Source organism: Branchiostoma floridae, chromosome 3 (assembly GCF_000003815.2).
Source record: "Branchiostoma floridae strain S238N-H82 chromosome 3, Bfl_VNyyK, whole genome shotgun sequence".
NCBI lineage: Eukaryota > Metazoa > Chordata > Leptocardii > Amphioxiformes > Branchiostomatidae > Branchiostoma > Branchiostoma floridae.
The window spans coordinates 16,248,889-16,267,111 of NC_049981.1; the positions used below are offsets into that span (position 1 = coordinate 16,248,889).

Consider the following 18,223-nt stretch of genomic DNA (forward strand, 5'->3'; position numbering starts at 1 on the left):
TAAATCATAATCCCGTGGGACCTAAATACATAATTTCATGTTCCACTCTGTCCTTTTCATTTTCCCGCCGTCTTATTTCCTTGGGAGGTCCGCGCGCTACCAGATTTGAGCATTTTTGTAGGTGTTGTTGTGGGTGTGTTTGCCTGTTTGCCGTCTGTGTTTCAGGATATTTTGTAAAAAGAAGTTGAGAACCTGGGGATTGGTTGTGACGCATTGCGCTCGCCCGACCTGCCAGCTGTTGACCACGGGGGCGTGGATAAATACTGTGTTATGCCACCAACAAGACCTGTTTACAAGTCAGAGGCGTTCACCTTTTACCTTGCACATGCGTACTCTGGACGGCGAACGAGCTTGTAGGATGGCTACGGGGCTAATGTACATTGTGAAGCTCAGATTAAAAACGAAGCAAAAAACAACACTGCATTTGCAATTGCTTCTTACAAGGCTTTATTCCATCACCAGCACATGTTCACGAGATAAACTGAACACACAGACGTACACCTCAACCATGAGAACACCAGCTCATTTACAACTCTTCATAGAGACAGCTTTTTGGTTCATGAAATAAGCCAATACAAGTAAATCTATGCAAAAGTATCCTCGGTGTAAACGTGACAGGATATCCAGGTTTATGTTAACTGAGATGACATTCATCTTTGATGTAAGCAAAGTAATTTTCTTTAGGGTGACGACATTCAAAGAACCTAAAAACAGTTTAACAATATTTCTACTTATGTTAATATGAATTGATTAGATAAACTAGTTTTGAGACAAGGAATGCAAAAAAAAATAAGTGCAAATTATTGGCACAATAGCCTACATGTATTTCCCCATTTGACCATCTTTTTATTCCATTTCAAAGTCTTTCCATTGTTACTTCTTGATACATGTGTCATAAATGTGGAAATAAACAACAATTAGGAAGGCTCTGACCCGTGGCGTCGCCAAAAACTGATCGAAGCATTCTTCTGTAACATATTCTCCATACATCACTGTACAGCATCATAATCAGAACATCAAACACAAATGTTTGGTTGGTAGTTTCACTATGTAACTGCATTTTGGAGAATTCTTATCAGACAAAAATTCAACATACTGCTTATGTTACATCCTTTTATCACAGCAGGTCAAAAAGCCTAAATATTACAATGTGGTGTTACTTATCTTAATGAACTAAACATACATAAGTGCAGTACACACAAAATAAGTTTGTTAGAACATTGTACATCATATAATCTAGCAAAGTCTATTCGTAGTGACTTTTGAGCAAACAACAAAAATCAGAACCAACTTAGTCGAAACTTAAGCTTACCCAATCACGTAATATGTTACAAATTTTACATGGAAAAAAGGCATCACCATGTTCCACCAGTTCACAAACTCTTACTCTATCCTCCATTCTCATTAGATAAGTTCACTCAATGACCTTCAAACTAGCACAGGCAAAAACACCCCTATGTATGAAGTGGTCAAGTCCAATTCACATCAAAACTGATCGTTCTTTTATAAATCATCCAAGATTGAAATGGCGCAACCCATCCTATTCTCAACCGATTACAGACAGTATTTTAGACTACCACATTCACGGCCATGGGGGTGATCAGGCCAGTCTAGTCAATGGTGTAGGCCATGAAGAAGTAATCAGGATTGTCGGGGATGTCAGGGTGACCTGGGGCCACGACCTCTAACCCCATGAACATGAAGACTCGGATCAGGGAGGCGCGGTCGTTTCGGTCCTTCTTGAAACAGATCAGCACAGTTTCACACTGGAGTTGCTCCTCCGCATAGTCAAGGAGGTTGACAAAACTGAAAAAAAAAAAAAGTTCTTGAATAAAAAAATGAGACTTGAGAGTTCTCGTTCCAATATGACACATTCAAGGCAGTTTCAGGTTATCTGTTCTTTTAGATGTTATTACTGGCTAACTTAGGGAGAAAAATACAAGATGGTTACATAAAACCACTTATCCCCCAGCTGTGAAATAATGGTGTCGCACTGCTATACTGCTTAAAATTTAGTCCATTTCTCTGCCAATACCTGGATTATTTTGCTAAATCTCATTAAATACATACACCCTTCTTCCTGGCATATGTCCTCTAACCTACCTCTCCTTGCTGCCATCTGGCAGGATGCCTGCGGGGATCTCCACCAATAGTACGCTGCGCCAGAGGACGGCCTGCCACTCCACAAGCCGCGAGTCGGTGAGTCGCGACTGGAAACGTAGGGACTGGAGCTCACTGCTGTACTGGGTCAGCCCATCCTGGACAAGCACAATTTTAATCAATATCTTGGTTTGTCCCTCCTAAAATCATCTTTATCTTGTAGTTTGACACCAAATTTACAACAGTATTTACTCCCTGTAGTTTCATATATGAGTTTTTTTGCGGTGACCTCTCCTGAACTCATCACACTGCAAACATGCACACTGTCATGCATTGCATGACATTGGTTACTTCAACCACCGGTAACTTCAACTACTTGAAACAAACTGAGTGCCACCATTCCCCTACCATAAAAGTTAACCAAATTGCCACATGGCAATGTCAAAAGCATTTTCAGTATACTTATCCAAATGTCATCAATGTTATCTGCAGATTTACCCCAAAGACACGTTGCGCGAACGCTCCGTGGCCGTCCTCCTCTGCGCTGACCCCCTCCCCTCCCCAGTCTGTCTCGCCTGAAGGAACATCAGGAGCACCACCCGGCCCCACCGGTAGGGGTTGAGCAGCAGTCTTGGGGCAGTCGTCTGTGGGGGAACAAAAAGTAATGTACTGTGTAAATGCAGTTATCACATTATCACATACTGTACAGTAATGGAAACATCAGGACCTTTACAGACAACCACCTTCTAGTGATTGGGCAAGGGTGCTACAAACAGACAGAACAGTCTCTTAATCAAGTTGTTTTATTAACACTCAACAAGAACAATATGACAGTTGAACATATCCCCTGCTGTAGAGCCAGGCAGCGCACAAGTGTGTGGCATATGGGCTACAGGAATAAAGATGGGCACTGCCCAATTGGCAACACACAGAATGTCGAAGGAAAGATTTTGAGCTAGCTGATATAAGAGACGTGACCATATCTTTCCACTCATCCTGTTGTCTGGTATTCAAACCTATTATAGGTGCCAAGTCTTCTAATGGAGGACAGGGTCAAGTAGAGGAGAACGGTCAGAACCCATGAATGAGTGACTCCAAGTCTTTTCTGTTGTGGGTAAAGTGGGACAAAGTCTAAGTTATGTGAAACATCTAGAGGCAGTTTGGCTGTGCTTGAACCCCAATGTTACATATGAGACAGCTTAATTGTTTTCATCATTTCAAAATTCATGGCTGAACAAGTCTCTAGTGCTTTCTTCCAATACATTTGCTAGAAAAGGTACTGTCAGCTAAAATAGGGTATAGGCTGACTGGCAGGATCCAGTTTGGCAAACAAAATCAATACCAGATGTGGAACATGGTTGTCTTCTCAAAAATGTGACCCTGGAAACTGCTGGTGTAGCAGCCTTGCCCTTTAACATCTTTATGGCTCTGCGATTCTGCCTTAATTGGCAGTTCCTGAGGGCCTCTTTGATTCATTACAACACCAAGAGACCAAAGTTCATTATCAAACAAAATTGTGTAACTCACACTCAGCAAAACCAAAGTCCATTTGCCATTGCCAAATAATGCATTATCACGGCAATATTCATGGGCAAATGTCTTCACGTGCAACTTAGATTTTCTTGAAGTAATCTCCATTTTTATCCAGTTGTAGAGATTGAATTTGTGAAATTATATTGTTTACCTGTAACGTTATGTCTAACCTTCATAAACACGAGTCATATTTTATACTTTGTGAATGGGTGAGTACATTGCATATTTTTGTAGTTCTGTCATAGATATGACACAGCAATATAGATGCGTGCAAATTATGAACTCATCAAAAATGATGTAGTATTTCCTAGAGGACATGTTGTCCCAAGAGCCGAGGAGTCCGGGTACCGGCCAGTCTGACATCCAAGCTAAATAATTTGACACGTCACACCTAAGTTCTCACGTTATCGTACCAGACAATAAAACGGCAAACAAATTAAGTCAACATTAAAAAAAAACTCAATTTAGAATCCAACCCTGTCTGGTATATTTGCTTTTTCTATGCAGAATAACGAGGACAAAGCCAGGAAAGACGACCAGGGTGTTTGTGGAGAAGAGAAATCCAATATGGCTACCGGATACCTTTCTCATTATAATTCTCCTTCGTCAACCGCGCCTAGTTGTCAGAGAAAGGCTGATCATATTTCGTACCACCATCTAAATATAGTTCCCGAAACACAGTTCAAAACAATAACATCAGTGCAGGGACCCTCGGACCACGGACGAAATATAAATACAGGTTTTGGGGTGTAGAAAAATACAGGAAAACTTCACATATGAAGGACGACAGGTTGGGAGAAATGACGTTTGTAATCGGCAGAAAGATCCAACATCCTGTCATGCGAGATAAATATCATACAAAAACAAAACAAGTGGAAGCTATCGTCCTGATGTTCAAGTTCAGTGCAAGAACAGGGAATATGCAGTTTGATTATCAACATGGCAGAAAATGATTTCAAAGAAACTGTGCAATACTCACATGAGAGTTGTTTGGTTGTCCCGTTTTGTAGGCATGTTTCTGTTTTCTTTTTTCGTTTCTTTTTCGACGCAATTTTGACTGTTATTACTTCTCTCTAGGGCGGTAAGTAACATAAGGCTTGCCGGTTGGGCTTGAAGCCTTAAAATAAACGTAGGAGTTACGAAAAAACTGGAAAAACAGGCTTGAGACGCTGACTTTCCTCTTCTTCCACGAAGACGGACGACTGTGCTGTGACGCAAAAAAGTATCATAAACCCTAGAGTACCGCACGGGATCCTGGGAGCTGTTTCATTGGTCACGAAGTTTACCGAACATATCCGAGCTTTTAGATATACAGAGTAACTAGTTGTGATTGGTCAAAACTGCTACACGCCCTTTCCGAAATTTTTCGAAGTTTCCCGATTTTACACGAGCAAGTATTGCGTAATTCCACCGTCAAACTGCGCCACCTGTCGGTTAATTAGTAAACTGACATCATCTTCATCATCATGGCGGCACAGAAGAGGTAGGAAAATATGTCCGTCACAAATTTAACCGTTTTGAGGCGCTAGATCAACAATCAGGAGATATAAGCTTTTCTAGAATGACGTCGACCATCGAGAGATACTGTAGGATACTCACATGATATCTACGATGTTATGATGATAGCTTAAATTGTGTTGCAAAATCCACTTTCTTGGCCCCTCCCTAACTTGAAAGATAGCAGTCAGTGAACTTGAGCAGTTGGCTACAGAAAAATTTGTTTGCAGACTTCCAACTCCAACCTGCTGAGCATTCTGTAGTCTGCTGTAGCCTATTATATACCCCCACCTTCTAGTCTAGATAAGATACATGTGCTCCACTTTCTAGTACACGATTGTTTGTTATCACAACTAATTTTTAGATATATAACGTTATGTATGCTCTTTTAAAATATGTTGCTAACAAATGCATGTAACGCCTATTCTATGCTACCATGGTAGTCACAGCCCCATGAGGAAAAGACACAGGTAGGCTAACAACATGATGTCTGACTTTCAATCTGAATCACATGATATGTAAATTTAGTAGCAGAATAGAGAATATACCAATAGTCTGGTAACAGTTCAAAGTGTAGGCTGGTGTCCAAACTAAAGCTGCTGAGTTGCTTCATCCTCTCTTGCTGTCTATGTGAGAGAACAAAGACTAAGAGAGTGGGCAGCTATGAATGTTACTTGTAGAACAAACTGTGCAGCATCTGATCAAGATGCATATTTGTGGGTAATATTACTAATAAAAGACAAAGGTGTTTAGTAATAGTATATAACTTTTAGATAGTTTTTGTGGAAATAATGCTTAATACAGAAAAATAACAAGGGTTCTGGTTGTGTCACACTGGGGTCCTTCAACTTTGACATGATAATACTCACACTGCATCTAGCTGTGCATGCACACTTACATGTAAACCTGTGAACAGATACATTTTAAAGCCATGGAGTTGTTCTGAAAAGAGTTGTACATTTCTCATCGTGCTAAAGGCCATCCAAAAGCCCAGTTTTTGTCAAGTGTCAATGTCTAAATCCCCTGGCTCCCCACTAGTTTTACCTTGATCAGTGCACAAAATTTACAACTGTCCTCCCACCTCCCCAGCCAGGTGAAGGTGATGCCAGGTGCCGTGGTCTGTACGGAGGCTGAGCTGAAGGGGGACATCACTATAGGTCAGCAAATATGATTGTTTGGTAGTCTGTTACTTAGTGTTAGTGTGAACAGGTCTGTAACTACCACCACATGTTACTAACATTAACATCTCCTCGGAGACATTCTATCTATTCAAGACATGTTTGATAAGTAGCCTTCATCAACGTTTATCCACTGGGTTACACACTGTAAACATTGTATCCCCCACTTTTAAGTTTGAAAAAAAGCTGTGTCTATGTCTCATGATCAGTGAGAGATCTCCAGTGCAGCAATCTTTGCAAATATAGTTATGGATGGTTTGTAGTATCTTCAAAGTCACAGTGGACACAATATCCAGCTGTAGTATACAAAATGGAATAAGGTATATACATATGTTTGCTTCGTGATGAGTTTGTGATGTTAGGTCACCCAAAAATCCCTGAACATTGTAAATAAGTATATTAAGACAGAGTGGTGTATACATGTGTAGTTGTGTGCATGAAGGCTGGTATCCAACTATATTATAGCTCCTGAGTCTCTTCAGTCCTCTTCGCAAATGAGAGGACAGAAGAGACTCAGGAGCTATAATATGCTATGATATGGTTGGATACCTGGCTATGATAGTAATGTTACACAAGGTGCTGAATGCTGATAGAAATCTGTACGAAGGGCACAACTCTGATACATCTATTTATATTTACCACATTTGTGGAACATTTATTTATATTTACTACATTTGTGGAAGGATTGACTAAGTTACCTTTTTAAAAGATGTTAACCCAGAACCAGACTGTAAATTTTGATCCACTCACAGCGAGATAAAGAAGAAGTGTGGAGGGAATATCTTTAAGCGTGGAGGGATCTTTACTGCACTTGAGGTGTGGCTCTCTTCAAACACGGAACCTCCAGCTTAACATCCTATCCTAGAGGATGTCCCAAACCAAATAAAGCTAGGTTCTCATTTTCACTTGACTGGAGTGTGTGTTTCATGGTACGAGAACTGCAGCCTGTGGAGCCAATGTCCATTTTTTGGCCAGCCATGCGGTTGACTAGCCAGTTTTAAGTCATTATCCGGCTCATGTGTTTTATACGTACTAGTAGGTTATCCCACATGTACAGTTAAGGTATAGCAGGGCTCGAAATACTGGGTGATTTTGATGTCAATTTACTTGGAAGAAAAAATGGATTGAGGCAGCTTCGTTTTATATCAGCCAAACATGTCAGTATTTGCTGACTTCTCAGCAGATGGACATTATCGAAAAAACAGAACATTAGCAATCACACACTTGCACACACACACACACTCTCACCCCAATAAATTTTCTATGAAATCACATATGAATTTGTATATGCTGGTATTGTACCTTTTTTATTTTTAGAAATTAGTGTATTGTAGGTAGTGCAACTTGAAATTCAGATGTGCAACCTAGTTTTTGCCCCAGGTTGACTTTGCAACCTGGCTCAGAAAAGTATTTTGTACACTGAATGTGTGTGTCATTCAGATTTCGGGTCAGGGATGAGTTGGTTCAGACATGGGTAAGTAAATTTTTCAAAGCTTCTTTAACTTCAGTTTAACCCTTGATGAAATTACTATTAGTCAGTCATTGATCGGATCAAATCAAATCAAATCACAGACAAGAATCTAATGAAAGAAAATTTGTAGAAAGAATTGAGTATACTGGGAGGGGACTACTTTGAAATAATACTTGTATAGCAAACATACAAATCTCTAGTTGTTGTATTAATTAAATTGAAATTGATCCATCAATCAAACAACAGCAATCATTCAATTTGATCCCTCCAATCACAAATAATAAAATCCATGGAAAAGTACATGAATATAAAACGTGTACCTTCAGTCTTCACCTGTATCATACCAAAGTTTTTAAAAGGACCATGAGCTCAGTCAGAGGAGACCAGAGTGGCCCTATCCTGTGGAAGAGTCTAGGTGGGAGACCCATCCCATCTAATTATAAGCTCCAACAGTGATGGTAAGCATGCCCATGATGATGCTTGTGTCTCTTGTGGTTTTATATGTATTTGTGTCCAACACTGGATGTCTGTTTTTTTAAAATCATTTCTCTATAAAACAGTAAAAGCAATGAATTAGATTGATGAAAAATTTCCGGAACTGGGGACAACCTTATTTTATTCTTAATCACTCAGTAATACTGTAAATGCATTTAAGTTCGCGTGGATTTACTTTCACGGTAGTTGGAAAATGGAGTGTTCGCGGTGATTTTAAGTTCACGGTAGCGTCATAGACTGTAGTCACATACTAAAATGGAAAATTGTTTTTAGTTCGCTGTGAAGTCGCCACTGCGAAAACCATGAACATAAAACCACTGCAAACGTTTTGCATCTATAATTATAGCATGTCGTGGTTAGAAATCCAGCTGAAGTAATAAGGATACACTGTACACAAGTTACATAACTTTTGTAAAAGGTCAGATGTATCAGACTAAGCATCCATTGTCTTTCGTCAGTGTCTGGGAGTAATGTAGTCCAACCGGTATTGACATGTAACACAGACAGTTCTGAAGACAACTGTAGCACACTGCAGTTTTGGACACATTTATACAGCTACTAGTATCTGTCTGCTTTCTTTGGTTGTCGTATTAAAACCAGCACAATCCAGACTGAGTGTGGTTTGTTTGCAAACTGCTCCCAAAAAAACACAAAAAATTTGTAAACAAAAAGAGAAAATACAATTTAATACTTTTTTTTTAATATGTCCATATTGTCAAATATACCTGGTCCACACTTTTAGTCTTGGTCCAACAATTTATTTCAATTCTACCTCAAATTATTCTCTGTTGTCCACAGTTTTGATTTAAGGGCTATTTGGAAAAAAATAGTCTATTTTCCTTCTGATGCAGTATTAAACTAAAATTCATAATGAATCGAAATTGATGTTGTTGTTTTCTTGCAGTGTTCTGCTCACAGCGTATTTGAGCTGTTAACAACAAAATCCTAAAATCAAGGTGAAGTGAAAGAAACAAAGTCTCAAGTCCTCAACCAAACATGGCGGGTAAGAGTCAAGAAAAGACTCCATGGCTCATTGAGTACAAGGGGACCATCTTCCCAGGGTGTGCGCCCAAGGAAAACTTAGAAGCCATGCCCGACTTCCACATCCGTGATGATGATGTCGTCGTCGTTGGTTTTCCTAAAGCTGGAAACCATTGGTGTGCGGAAATCGTGAACAACGTTTTACGAGCTGCAGGCAAAACCTCGGAGACCACCATGGATTCAGAAGCGCCGGGACGAATCCTGGAGTTTGACGATCGAGTCGGAGACGAGATGCGGACCAATCATCGCTTCCTGAAGGATAAGCCATCGCCGCGACTCATCTGTACCCACCTGCATCGAGAGTTCGCTCCACGAGGAATCGCCAGTCCAAAGAGAAACACAAAGATAATCTCCATCATGCGAAACCCAAAGGATACTGCCGTCTCATATTACCACTTTGCAACAAGGCTTGGCTACAACGAGAAGGACTGGGAACCCTTCCATGACGACTTCCTCAATGGGAGATGGGAGTATGGCGATTTTTATCACCACGTGCTCGGCTGGTGGCAGATGCGTGATGACCCCCACTTTCTCTTTCTGAAGTATGAAGACATGAAGAAGGATAATAAAGGAGCTGTGGAGAAAGTTGCTGCTTTCTTAGAGGCAGATCTAGAAGAAGACCAAGTGGCTAGCATCGTGGAGGCCTGTACCTTTCGCAGCATGAAAGTTGTTTATGATAAAGCAACTGATGTCAGCTGTAGGAGTGTCATTGCAAGGAAGGGCGTCATTGGTGACTGGAAATCGCTGTTCACCGAGGAACAAAACACTGCGTTTGATGCAAAGTATAAAAAGAAGTTAGAGGGAACTGGGCTTAACTTTGACTTTGAGTGAAATTCAAGGTGAAAAACAAAGCTGACAGATTTGGTGTATGCACATTATTGAATGTTTTAATACTTTTTTATATACACATGGGCTATTTTGTTTATATCTACCATCTACCAATTGTATGTAACTAGGTTATGATAATCAACTCCTATTTTGCTACATACATGTATTTTAAGACTTAACCCTGTATTGTTTTGATGTTGGAACTCACATTTTGTATCATTTGTTTTTATAAAGTTTCTGGGATCAGTCAGTATAACAAATGTACTTGTAGTTAAGAACACTGTTGAGTAGAAATTGAATGATGTTAGTGATGAGAAGTGGAAGGGAGCGAAGTGCTCGTCTCCTCCAAAAATGTTTTTACATTGAATAATCCAAATAGAATTCTCACTGATAGGACTAGTAATGTTAGTTTATATAGGGTTCCATGTAAAAGGCTTGAGATGATCAGAACTCTCCAAGCATGGAAAAAGGAGAAAGACACAATGATAGCAAAACTGTAGAATACATGTCTTAACATACATGTTATGATAACTGGACAATATGCACCAAACATCAGGATCTAATAGATAGAATTTGTTTGGTATTGGTGGACAGTTTTTCCATGGATCATTAAAGTAGCCATTAGTAAATCATAGCTCTGTTGTTTTACTTTTCTTTGATATATATATCAATATCAATATCAATATATATATATATATATATTGAGAGAGAGAGAGAGAGAGATATTTTTTTATATATTGAGTATTTAGGTGTGTGTCAAAGTGTATATGTGTGTGCGTGTGTGATAAAGAACATTTCTGTGTGTGTGTGTGTGTGCTTGTGCACCTAGATAATATAATGATGTGTGACTCAGCTTTAGATCTAATAGCAATAGATACACCTAAAAGTGATGTTTGGCTCCTAACACTGAAACAAGTAAAACAAGCGTTCGCAGAACTCAACCTTCGTGAAATGGGTGATGGTGCGGTGGTGGAGGGTTTATATGTAGACGTGTCATTGGCTAGCTTTAGTTCTGTGTCGTCCACAGAGCGTCACTTGTAAGTGGAAGTGAGAAGGCAAGGTGTTGAGAGGATGTTGTTGGTTTTAAATATGAAACTGTGAGGTGCATGTCAGGATGAGCGTTTTCTACGTCAGGCCGACATTATTGGAGACTTTTGTATGTCATTAAGAATCTAAAAGGCAAGTTACTTGGAATCTTGGCAGTAGGTGGTCAATGTTATCTGTGAAATGCATTGAGAAGTTGTAGAATATAATGCGAAGACAAAGGGTTTGTGGTTTTTACTATGGAATGGAATGTATGTGTACGTTATGGCCTGATACAAATTGTGTAAAATGAAACCGTGTCTCTACGATTTACGGGAGCTGAAGAAGGCCTGCTTACGCTTTTTGGGAGAAAGCATGGAGACCGTCACATAGGAAGGTGCGCCGAAAAAAGGGATTTAGGCAGTAGCTGTATTTTAAAAGTATTCTATCATCCATCCTTTCTTGTTTGTGCACATGACACAAACTGTCCTGTCCATTCATTTCCATGGACAAAGCAAAAACCTTTCATTGTCTTTTGAAGATAAAGACTTATATTGACTGGGCTAAAATCTACTGTTGCATCAAAATATCAATAAAATAACACATAAAACAATAACGTTGACCACATCAACGCCGTCATTGGTGAGATCCACATAAATGATCTTCACATCCCCAGCGAACACCTCCAAAATGTGATGGCTGGTGTCGTCACGGAATGCTCCTCCTCAGGTACATAAAAGTATAACTTCCATTTTGGGCTTGCGACTTGGAACTCATGGAACTTTTCAGATGACCCCTTTTCTCTTACCCAATCGTTTTAGTAACCTATCAGTACAAACGGCATGAATCTGCTAACTAGCACCTGCGACCTACCCTAGATTAAATTGCAGAGAAATCAAGACATCAAAGTATAACTATCCATCTGGGCTTGCGACTTGTGACTCATGGAACTTTTGACATGACCCCGTGCGTGTCTCTCACCTAATCGTTCTCGCGACATGTCGGTACAAATGACGTGATTGTGTTAATTACCACTTGTGTCCTTGTTGTGAGCTATATACTCTACATTACTTCGGTTGGAAAACAAGACATAAAAGTATAACTTCCATTTTGGGCTTGCGACTTGGAACTCTTGCCCAAACGTTCTCGCCACATATCAGTACAAATGGCCGTGCCGTGGCGAAAGGCTTTATCCGCCCGCACGGGGCTTGTCAGTCAATAGGACTATACGCCTCGCGACACCTTTTCTGTCCGGGATAACATAAAACATGCATAATTTCTTCCTTGGAAGAGAGACCAAATGCTTATCCCGACAAGAAATTTGTCCAATTTCAGCAGGTAGGATAACAAATCCACCGTCGGAAGCAAATGTATCAATGGTTGCAACAATGATGATGTCGTAACATTCTTTGTTTCACAATGCAGTCCACTACATTGTGTATCCCATATGTCTAATGTAAACTCCCTATAAACAATCTCATCAATGACTGCAAGTTACTGTGAAAAACAAACCCTGCTTTGTTCATCAGTGTATTGTACCGGTAGTAACTGTTACATGTGCAACCCTTTTAAAACGTGTAATACACGCCCCTGTATACAATATCATCATTGCCCTTAGTCTACAGATTATCAAATCTTATGGGGAACATGCACACCCCATCATGTATAATGTACTGTCCCTATAAACCATTTTCTCTATTGCGCAACTATGACCTTTGGGATCACTTCCTGTTGGGACGGGGTAAGCATGAAGCCCATCGGCATGACGTAATATTACCTAAATATAGCACGATTGCGTAATACCCACGATTGCGTAATACCTACGATTGCGTAAAACCCATTTTCCACCTACAAACATCCCCTGCAAAACCGTCAAAAGCCACTAAACGAAAAAATGCCTCGTACGTTTCTTCTCCTTCTCAAGAACTACCCACATACCAAATATCAGAGCAATGTGTCCAGCCGTTCGCGAGCTTTTCTGTACACAGACACGCACCATACAACGGTTTCCAAACATACCTATTGCATTCTTCCAATTACCTCCTAATTTGCATAATAATCATACAATTACGTACATCACTACCTAAGCTATCTGCATACCTACAGTCATTCCGATCCATCGACCCCTGCTTCCATAATTCCTTCTCAAAACCTAACACAAGAATGACTTTCACCGCCCCAGCAAAACCCCTAAGTGGCCAAAACTTACACACCTTACTATTCATTTATACAGCTACTTACCACTTAAAAATCATCACCCAAACATGTCCCGAAAAAAAATATCAAAACCGGAAGTTCTGCTGCAGTACAATAACACTCCGCCAGAGCGCCCTGCCGTAACGCAATTCCTACCATTCCTTCGTCATGTCTAACCCTACCCACATACCAAATATCAAAACAATCCATCCATGCCTTCCCCAGTTATCAGGCTGACAAACGTCCCTCTCACAAAAAAACAGCACTCAAAACAAACTCTTCGTTTCACGAAGGGAATAAACAGCATAACTAACCATTATGAAATATTTGCAACATTTTACAGTTTTCAGTTTTTGCTGCTCACTTATTTAGCTTATTAATTACTGTAAACTCATCTCATCTGCGCACTGAAAGATACCATTGACCACAGACTAAACAAACCAATGTTTCCTTGCCTTGTGGCAGGGACTAGAAATGGTAAGGGGTCATGATCAGTTGTCCTATTGTGTAAGCTGGTGTGATGTGACTGTCATAAATTTAGGTCACATACCGGATAGACTACTAGCCTGTGTTACACAAGCTCCCAATGTAAGGTGCTGCTATGTACTAGTAGTAGGTATGGGGTCACATTGGATACTGTAACCATTTTAGTTCTTTTTGAGGTGTTTTACAGGTGGTAATGATCAGTACTACAGCAATCAAAAAAATGCACACACACACAGTCGCCCGGTGTATGAAATAGCACTTGCAGGTTATGACGTAGGTGCAGGTACATTCTGTAGACATGAGAAATACCCTGTACAAATCTAATTTCATCTATAAACTTGTAATATTCATGTACATAGTGTCAAAAATTGTTCTGCTGATAAAGTTAAACTTTGATATGAGTCAAAGGACTTTGTCTCTCAAAAATCTTTTTCTGGGGACAAATTGAAAGCACAAATTGAGCATTTTGAATGAAAAGTAGCATTTTATATATTTTGACACCCCCCAGGTTCCAGAACCGTGGTTCATCCCAAAGCACGCATCATTGCTGAAGGAGGACCAATCGTTATAGGGGAGAGCAACCTGATCGAAGAACAAGTTCTCATCATCAACAGGTCAGAGGTCACCATTCATAATTGTGATTGACAACATGTCTTGTATGGATCTAGGTCACCCTTATTGCCTTACAGACCAATGAATGTCTGATATTCCTTCACATACATGGGCCGTTCCCCTCAATGGAGAGTAAAATGTATGAAATTGTCTTAGATAAATTCAATGTCTGTTTATTGATTTTGTACTATTCATACACATCTTCACGATAGTGACGAGTTTGTGACAAAATCCTTGAGTCTGGAAATCGTTTTTTGATGGTGCAGTGTTAATTTTTTTTTCGTCAATTTTCACATAAACACATAGGAAAAGTTTGTATATTTGGCATAAATGCTTTACATGTATGATGTACATTGAATAATATCAGTTTTGATGAATACAATCAGAATCGGTTGTATTTTAGTATTGCAGACACTTAAAGGAGTCAATGAACAGACAGTTTGAAAATAAGTAAAACATAATGACAGTACACACTTTCACATTTCAATGTAGAATTGCCCACTACATTTCTTTGTTTATTTTCAGGGCTGACAAGACAGCTCCCGAGCCAGTAACCATGGAAATTGGGGTCAACAATGTGTTTGAAGTTGGCTGTAGTATCCTTTATGCTGAATCAGGGTTGTAGCCAGCCTGAAATAATTTTCCGCCCCCTCAATTTTAAATCCAATTGCACGCCGAAGGGGCGCTGTTCCTAGGGGTTCCGGGGGCATGCCCCACAGGAAATTTTTGAAATCTAAACCCTCTGAAATGCTATTTCCTGCATTTTGAGGTGTCAATTTTACGGGTAGACTAAGCTGTTCAACGCCATCTATTTTGGTGAAAAATTACACAAGGAAAACATTTTTTGATATCTTTACATATCAATATTTTTTGGTCACAGAGGACGAAATGGGCAAAATTATTTTCCGTCCAGAGCTTCAAAATTCCGTCAAAGAACGGAAAGACGGGTGCTGGCTACAACCCTGTGCTGAATACATATCTAGTACATGATTTTCTATCTACCTCACCGATATTCGCCAGCGTGATGTATTGTAAATGTCAGCACAGCTGCTAATGATTAGGTGTGGTCACAGCATAGATAAAAAAAAATTTAAAAAAGCCACATTTCCAATAGAGGCTGCACCACTGAGTGACTGCAGAACAACCGAACAATTTTTGCTGATTGCTCTTTGAACTTCATAGATTTAAGAACAAACTTTATAAATGGATCCTGTGATTTGTTTTCCTTTAAATGATACTATTGTTATCATTATTGGATGGGCTGACTACTTTCTCTTGGTAGCCAGGGGCTGGAGTTACTTCATTCTGAAAAAAATCTGTTATCAGTTGAGTATTGTCGGCAAATTTGTCAGATACATTTTTGTGACGGCAGGTGTGGGGAGGGAGGTAGGATTGGAGAGTAGTACAGTTTGTGACTTTGCAAGTAGATTACTTTGCAAAGAGAAGGTCTCAGCGAAATACGTGAACTTAAAAATCTTGCATGCATATAAATGAACTTACAGTAGTTAGTCCTTGACCATTTTTACAGACTGTGAGTCACTCAGAATAGGAGACAACAATGTTATTGAGGCAAAAGGTTGGGAGGATTTTATACCTTTTTCGTTTGTTTTCCAGTCAATGCATGAACAGTATTGTCCAAAACAACAACATCAAGAACTATTCTTAAGAAACGTTAAGAAACTACATTAAGTTCATTCACCCTGGAGTTGATAGTGCAAGAAGAGTCCACAGAACTAACTGTGGTAGTGGTGTTGTGTAGTACCCTGTTTAATATGTGTTTTGATAACACTGAAATACAGCCAAGTTACTCTGAAGAAGCAGCTATCGTGTCGTTTTTATTGTTAAAACTGTTAAGTATCTATAATCAAGGAGGTTAAACCGCCTTGCTATAATCAAGGCTGATGCTTGCTGCAATCAATTGGTTGGTTGGTTGGTTAAGATATTTAGATTCCAATACCTTAAAAACTATTTTGGGTTCTTTCAGCTCGTGTGGGGAGACAGACAGAGCTGAGCAGCGGCTGTGTCATCGGGTCCTTCTGTGAGGTCAGCTCTAAGGAGGTCATCCCAGACAACACTGTGGTGTACGGGAAGAAGTGCGTACGACGAGTCCAAGGAGAGAGACCACAGGTAAATGCTTCTGTACTTGGGGAACAGTGTGTGAGAAACCACAGGTAAACGCTAGTGTACTTCGGGAACAGTGTGTGAGAGACCACATGTAAGCACATCTGTAATCAGGGAACACTGGTGAAAGACCACAGGTAACCACGTCTAGTCAGGGAACACTGGTGAGAGACCACTGTGAGGCAAATTGTGGCCAGGGAACACTCAGTCTGGTGAGAGTGTTGTAACTTTGAGATGATAGGAGGCAACAAGTAGATTTGTTTTTAGTGCCGAGACCACAAATAAACTCTTTAGCTGTGATGAAAACACTGGTGAAAAACAAGATCTTGATCATGTCCACCTAATTTATTTTTTATTGTTTATTGTTCATTGACTCCTTTAGTTGTTGACATGTCAATGCAACAACTACTCCTCCAGGAGTAATACACATAATACACATACATACAGTTTGTCACATACACAACATATAACATGTCAATAAAAGATCATCAAACAATGCATGTGCCTTATCAAAATTATCAAGTCCCTCATATGTCATTAGCTGAGTTTCGCATGTGGTTCACTAGCTGCTGTCTGAACTTCTTGGATGTGCTCACAGTTTGCAACTCATGTGATAGTTTGTTCCATTCGGATGTTGCTCTATATGTGAAGGATTTCTTAAGACTGTTTGTATTTGGTTTCTCAGTTCTAACTTTTTTGCTTGTAACTGTTTCCCACAGCCCCAGACCCTACAGCTGGACTTCCTGATGAAGATTCTCCCAAACTATCACCATCTCAGGAAGCAAATGAAGCCACAAACAAAGTAACCTGAAGCCGTGGGGAAGATTTTACAAGTGCATAGCTAGTCGCCTTCCAACAGCATATCATGTATAGGGTGGTGCCCATTATCATTTCAGTCAGTCCAAGGAGGTTAAAGAAAGAGCTCTTTCTTTAACCTCCTTGGTCAGTCAATCAATCATTTTTCTTTTAGGATGTTCCATTCTGTTTCATTGGCCTTTGCTCATTTCATTGGCCTTTGAGTTATGTATATATATTTTTGCATTTTGCCACTTGCAGTGGCAAAATGCCCTGTGGCCAGAGTAGTCGCCGTTGTGATGTTGAGATGTTGAGATGTTGAGATGAACGGACCTGTTTAAAATCTGCAATGCATTTGTATACTTCTTAAAAGCTCTGTCATGAGTCATTGTTTGTGGTCCGTAATGGGGCCTGATATTTGATTAGATTAAATGAATGAAGTATGATATTCCTAAGATTGATGCAGCATATAATCAAATTATTGCTCTTACATTTTAATGTTGTATTACCAATTCATAAAGATGAAATGTTTTCCAAATAAATCGTATATATATATATATATATATATATATATATATATAACAGTTACATATAGCCTATCCCAGATTCCTTTGCGACTTAGTTAATATTCATTAGTAGGATTTCCAGTGCGAAAATGGAAATTGCCACGATTTTTCATTGATCGCCCTGTATTATCGAAAAAGAACTGGACCTTCTAACTTACCAGATTTGTAGTATGTACTATGGAGACCGTGACAATGTAAAAATGTTAAAGCAGGGGGTAAACGATTGCTGAGATATCATTTTCTGAAAAGTGCAGTAGGATGCAGGGAAGTGACTTCCGGGT

General features: G+C 39.7%; 2 protein-coding genes across 8 annotated transcripts; one reads left to right on the plus strand and one right to left on the minus strand.

Annotated features, from left to right (window-relative positions):
- Positions 1-423: 423 nt before the first annotated feature.
- On the minus strand, positions 424-5,101 carry LOC118411721 (ornithine decarboxylase antizyme 1-like). The gene is made up of 5 exons (XM_035814203.1): positions 5,081-5,101; positions 4,613-4,706; positions 2,599-2,744; positions 2,104-2,258; positions 424-1,806 (listed from the first exon to the last, which is right to left on the minus strand). The coding sequence occupies exons 1-5, from the start codon at positions 5,099-5,101 to the stop codon at positions 1,611-1,613; spliced, it is 612 nt and encodes a 203-aa protein (XP_035670096.1). The 3' UTR covers positions 424-1,610.
- On the plus strand, positions 4,706-17,617 carry LOC118412555 (dynactin subunit 6-like). 7 transcript variants are annotated; one of them, XR_004830785.1, is made up of 9 exons: positions 4,706-5,116; positions 5,574-5,600; positions 6,220-6,287; positions 14,357-14,462; positions 14,986-15,056; positions 15,989-16,036; positions 16,445-16,587; positions 17,301-17,476; positions 17,524-17,617. XR_004830785.1 is itself a non-coding variant. In XM_035815482.1 (8 exons), exons 1-8 carry the CDS (start codon positions 5,100-5,102, stop codon positions 17,385-17,387), a joined length of 567 nt encoding a protein of 188 aa, XP_035671375.1. In that variant the 5' UTR covers positions 4,706-5,099; the 3' UTR covers positions 17,388-17,617. The 7 variants fall into 7 exon arrangements, 6 of the variants coding, with proteins under 6 accessions (XP_035671375.1, XP_035671376.1, XP_035671373.1 ...); XM_035815482.1 differs by having other exon boundaries at positions 17,301-17,617; XM_035815483.1 differs by lacking the exon at positions 5,574-5,600 and having other exon boundaries at positions 17,301-17,617.
- The last annotated feature ends 606 nt before the right edge of the window (positions 17,618-18,223 follow it).

Coding starts and splice junctions, on each gene's coding strand:
- LOC118412555 (XM_035815480.1), top strand. CDS start 9,271: ATGGCGGGTAAGAGTCAAGAAAAGACTCCATGGCTCATTGAGTACAAG.
- LOC118411721 (XM_035814203.1), bottom strand. CDS start 5,101: ATGATGATGAAGATGATGTCA. Junction 4,707..5,080: donor TGATGATGAAGATGATGTCA/GTTTACTAATTA, acceptor TTACCGCCCTAG/AGAGAAGTAATAACAGTCAA. Junction 1,807..2,103: donor CCAGATGGCAGCAAGGAGAG/GTAGGTTAGAGG, acceptor TTTTTTTTTCAG/TTTTGTCAACCTCCTTGACT.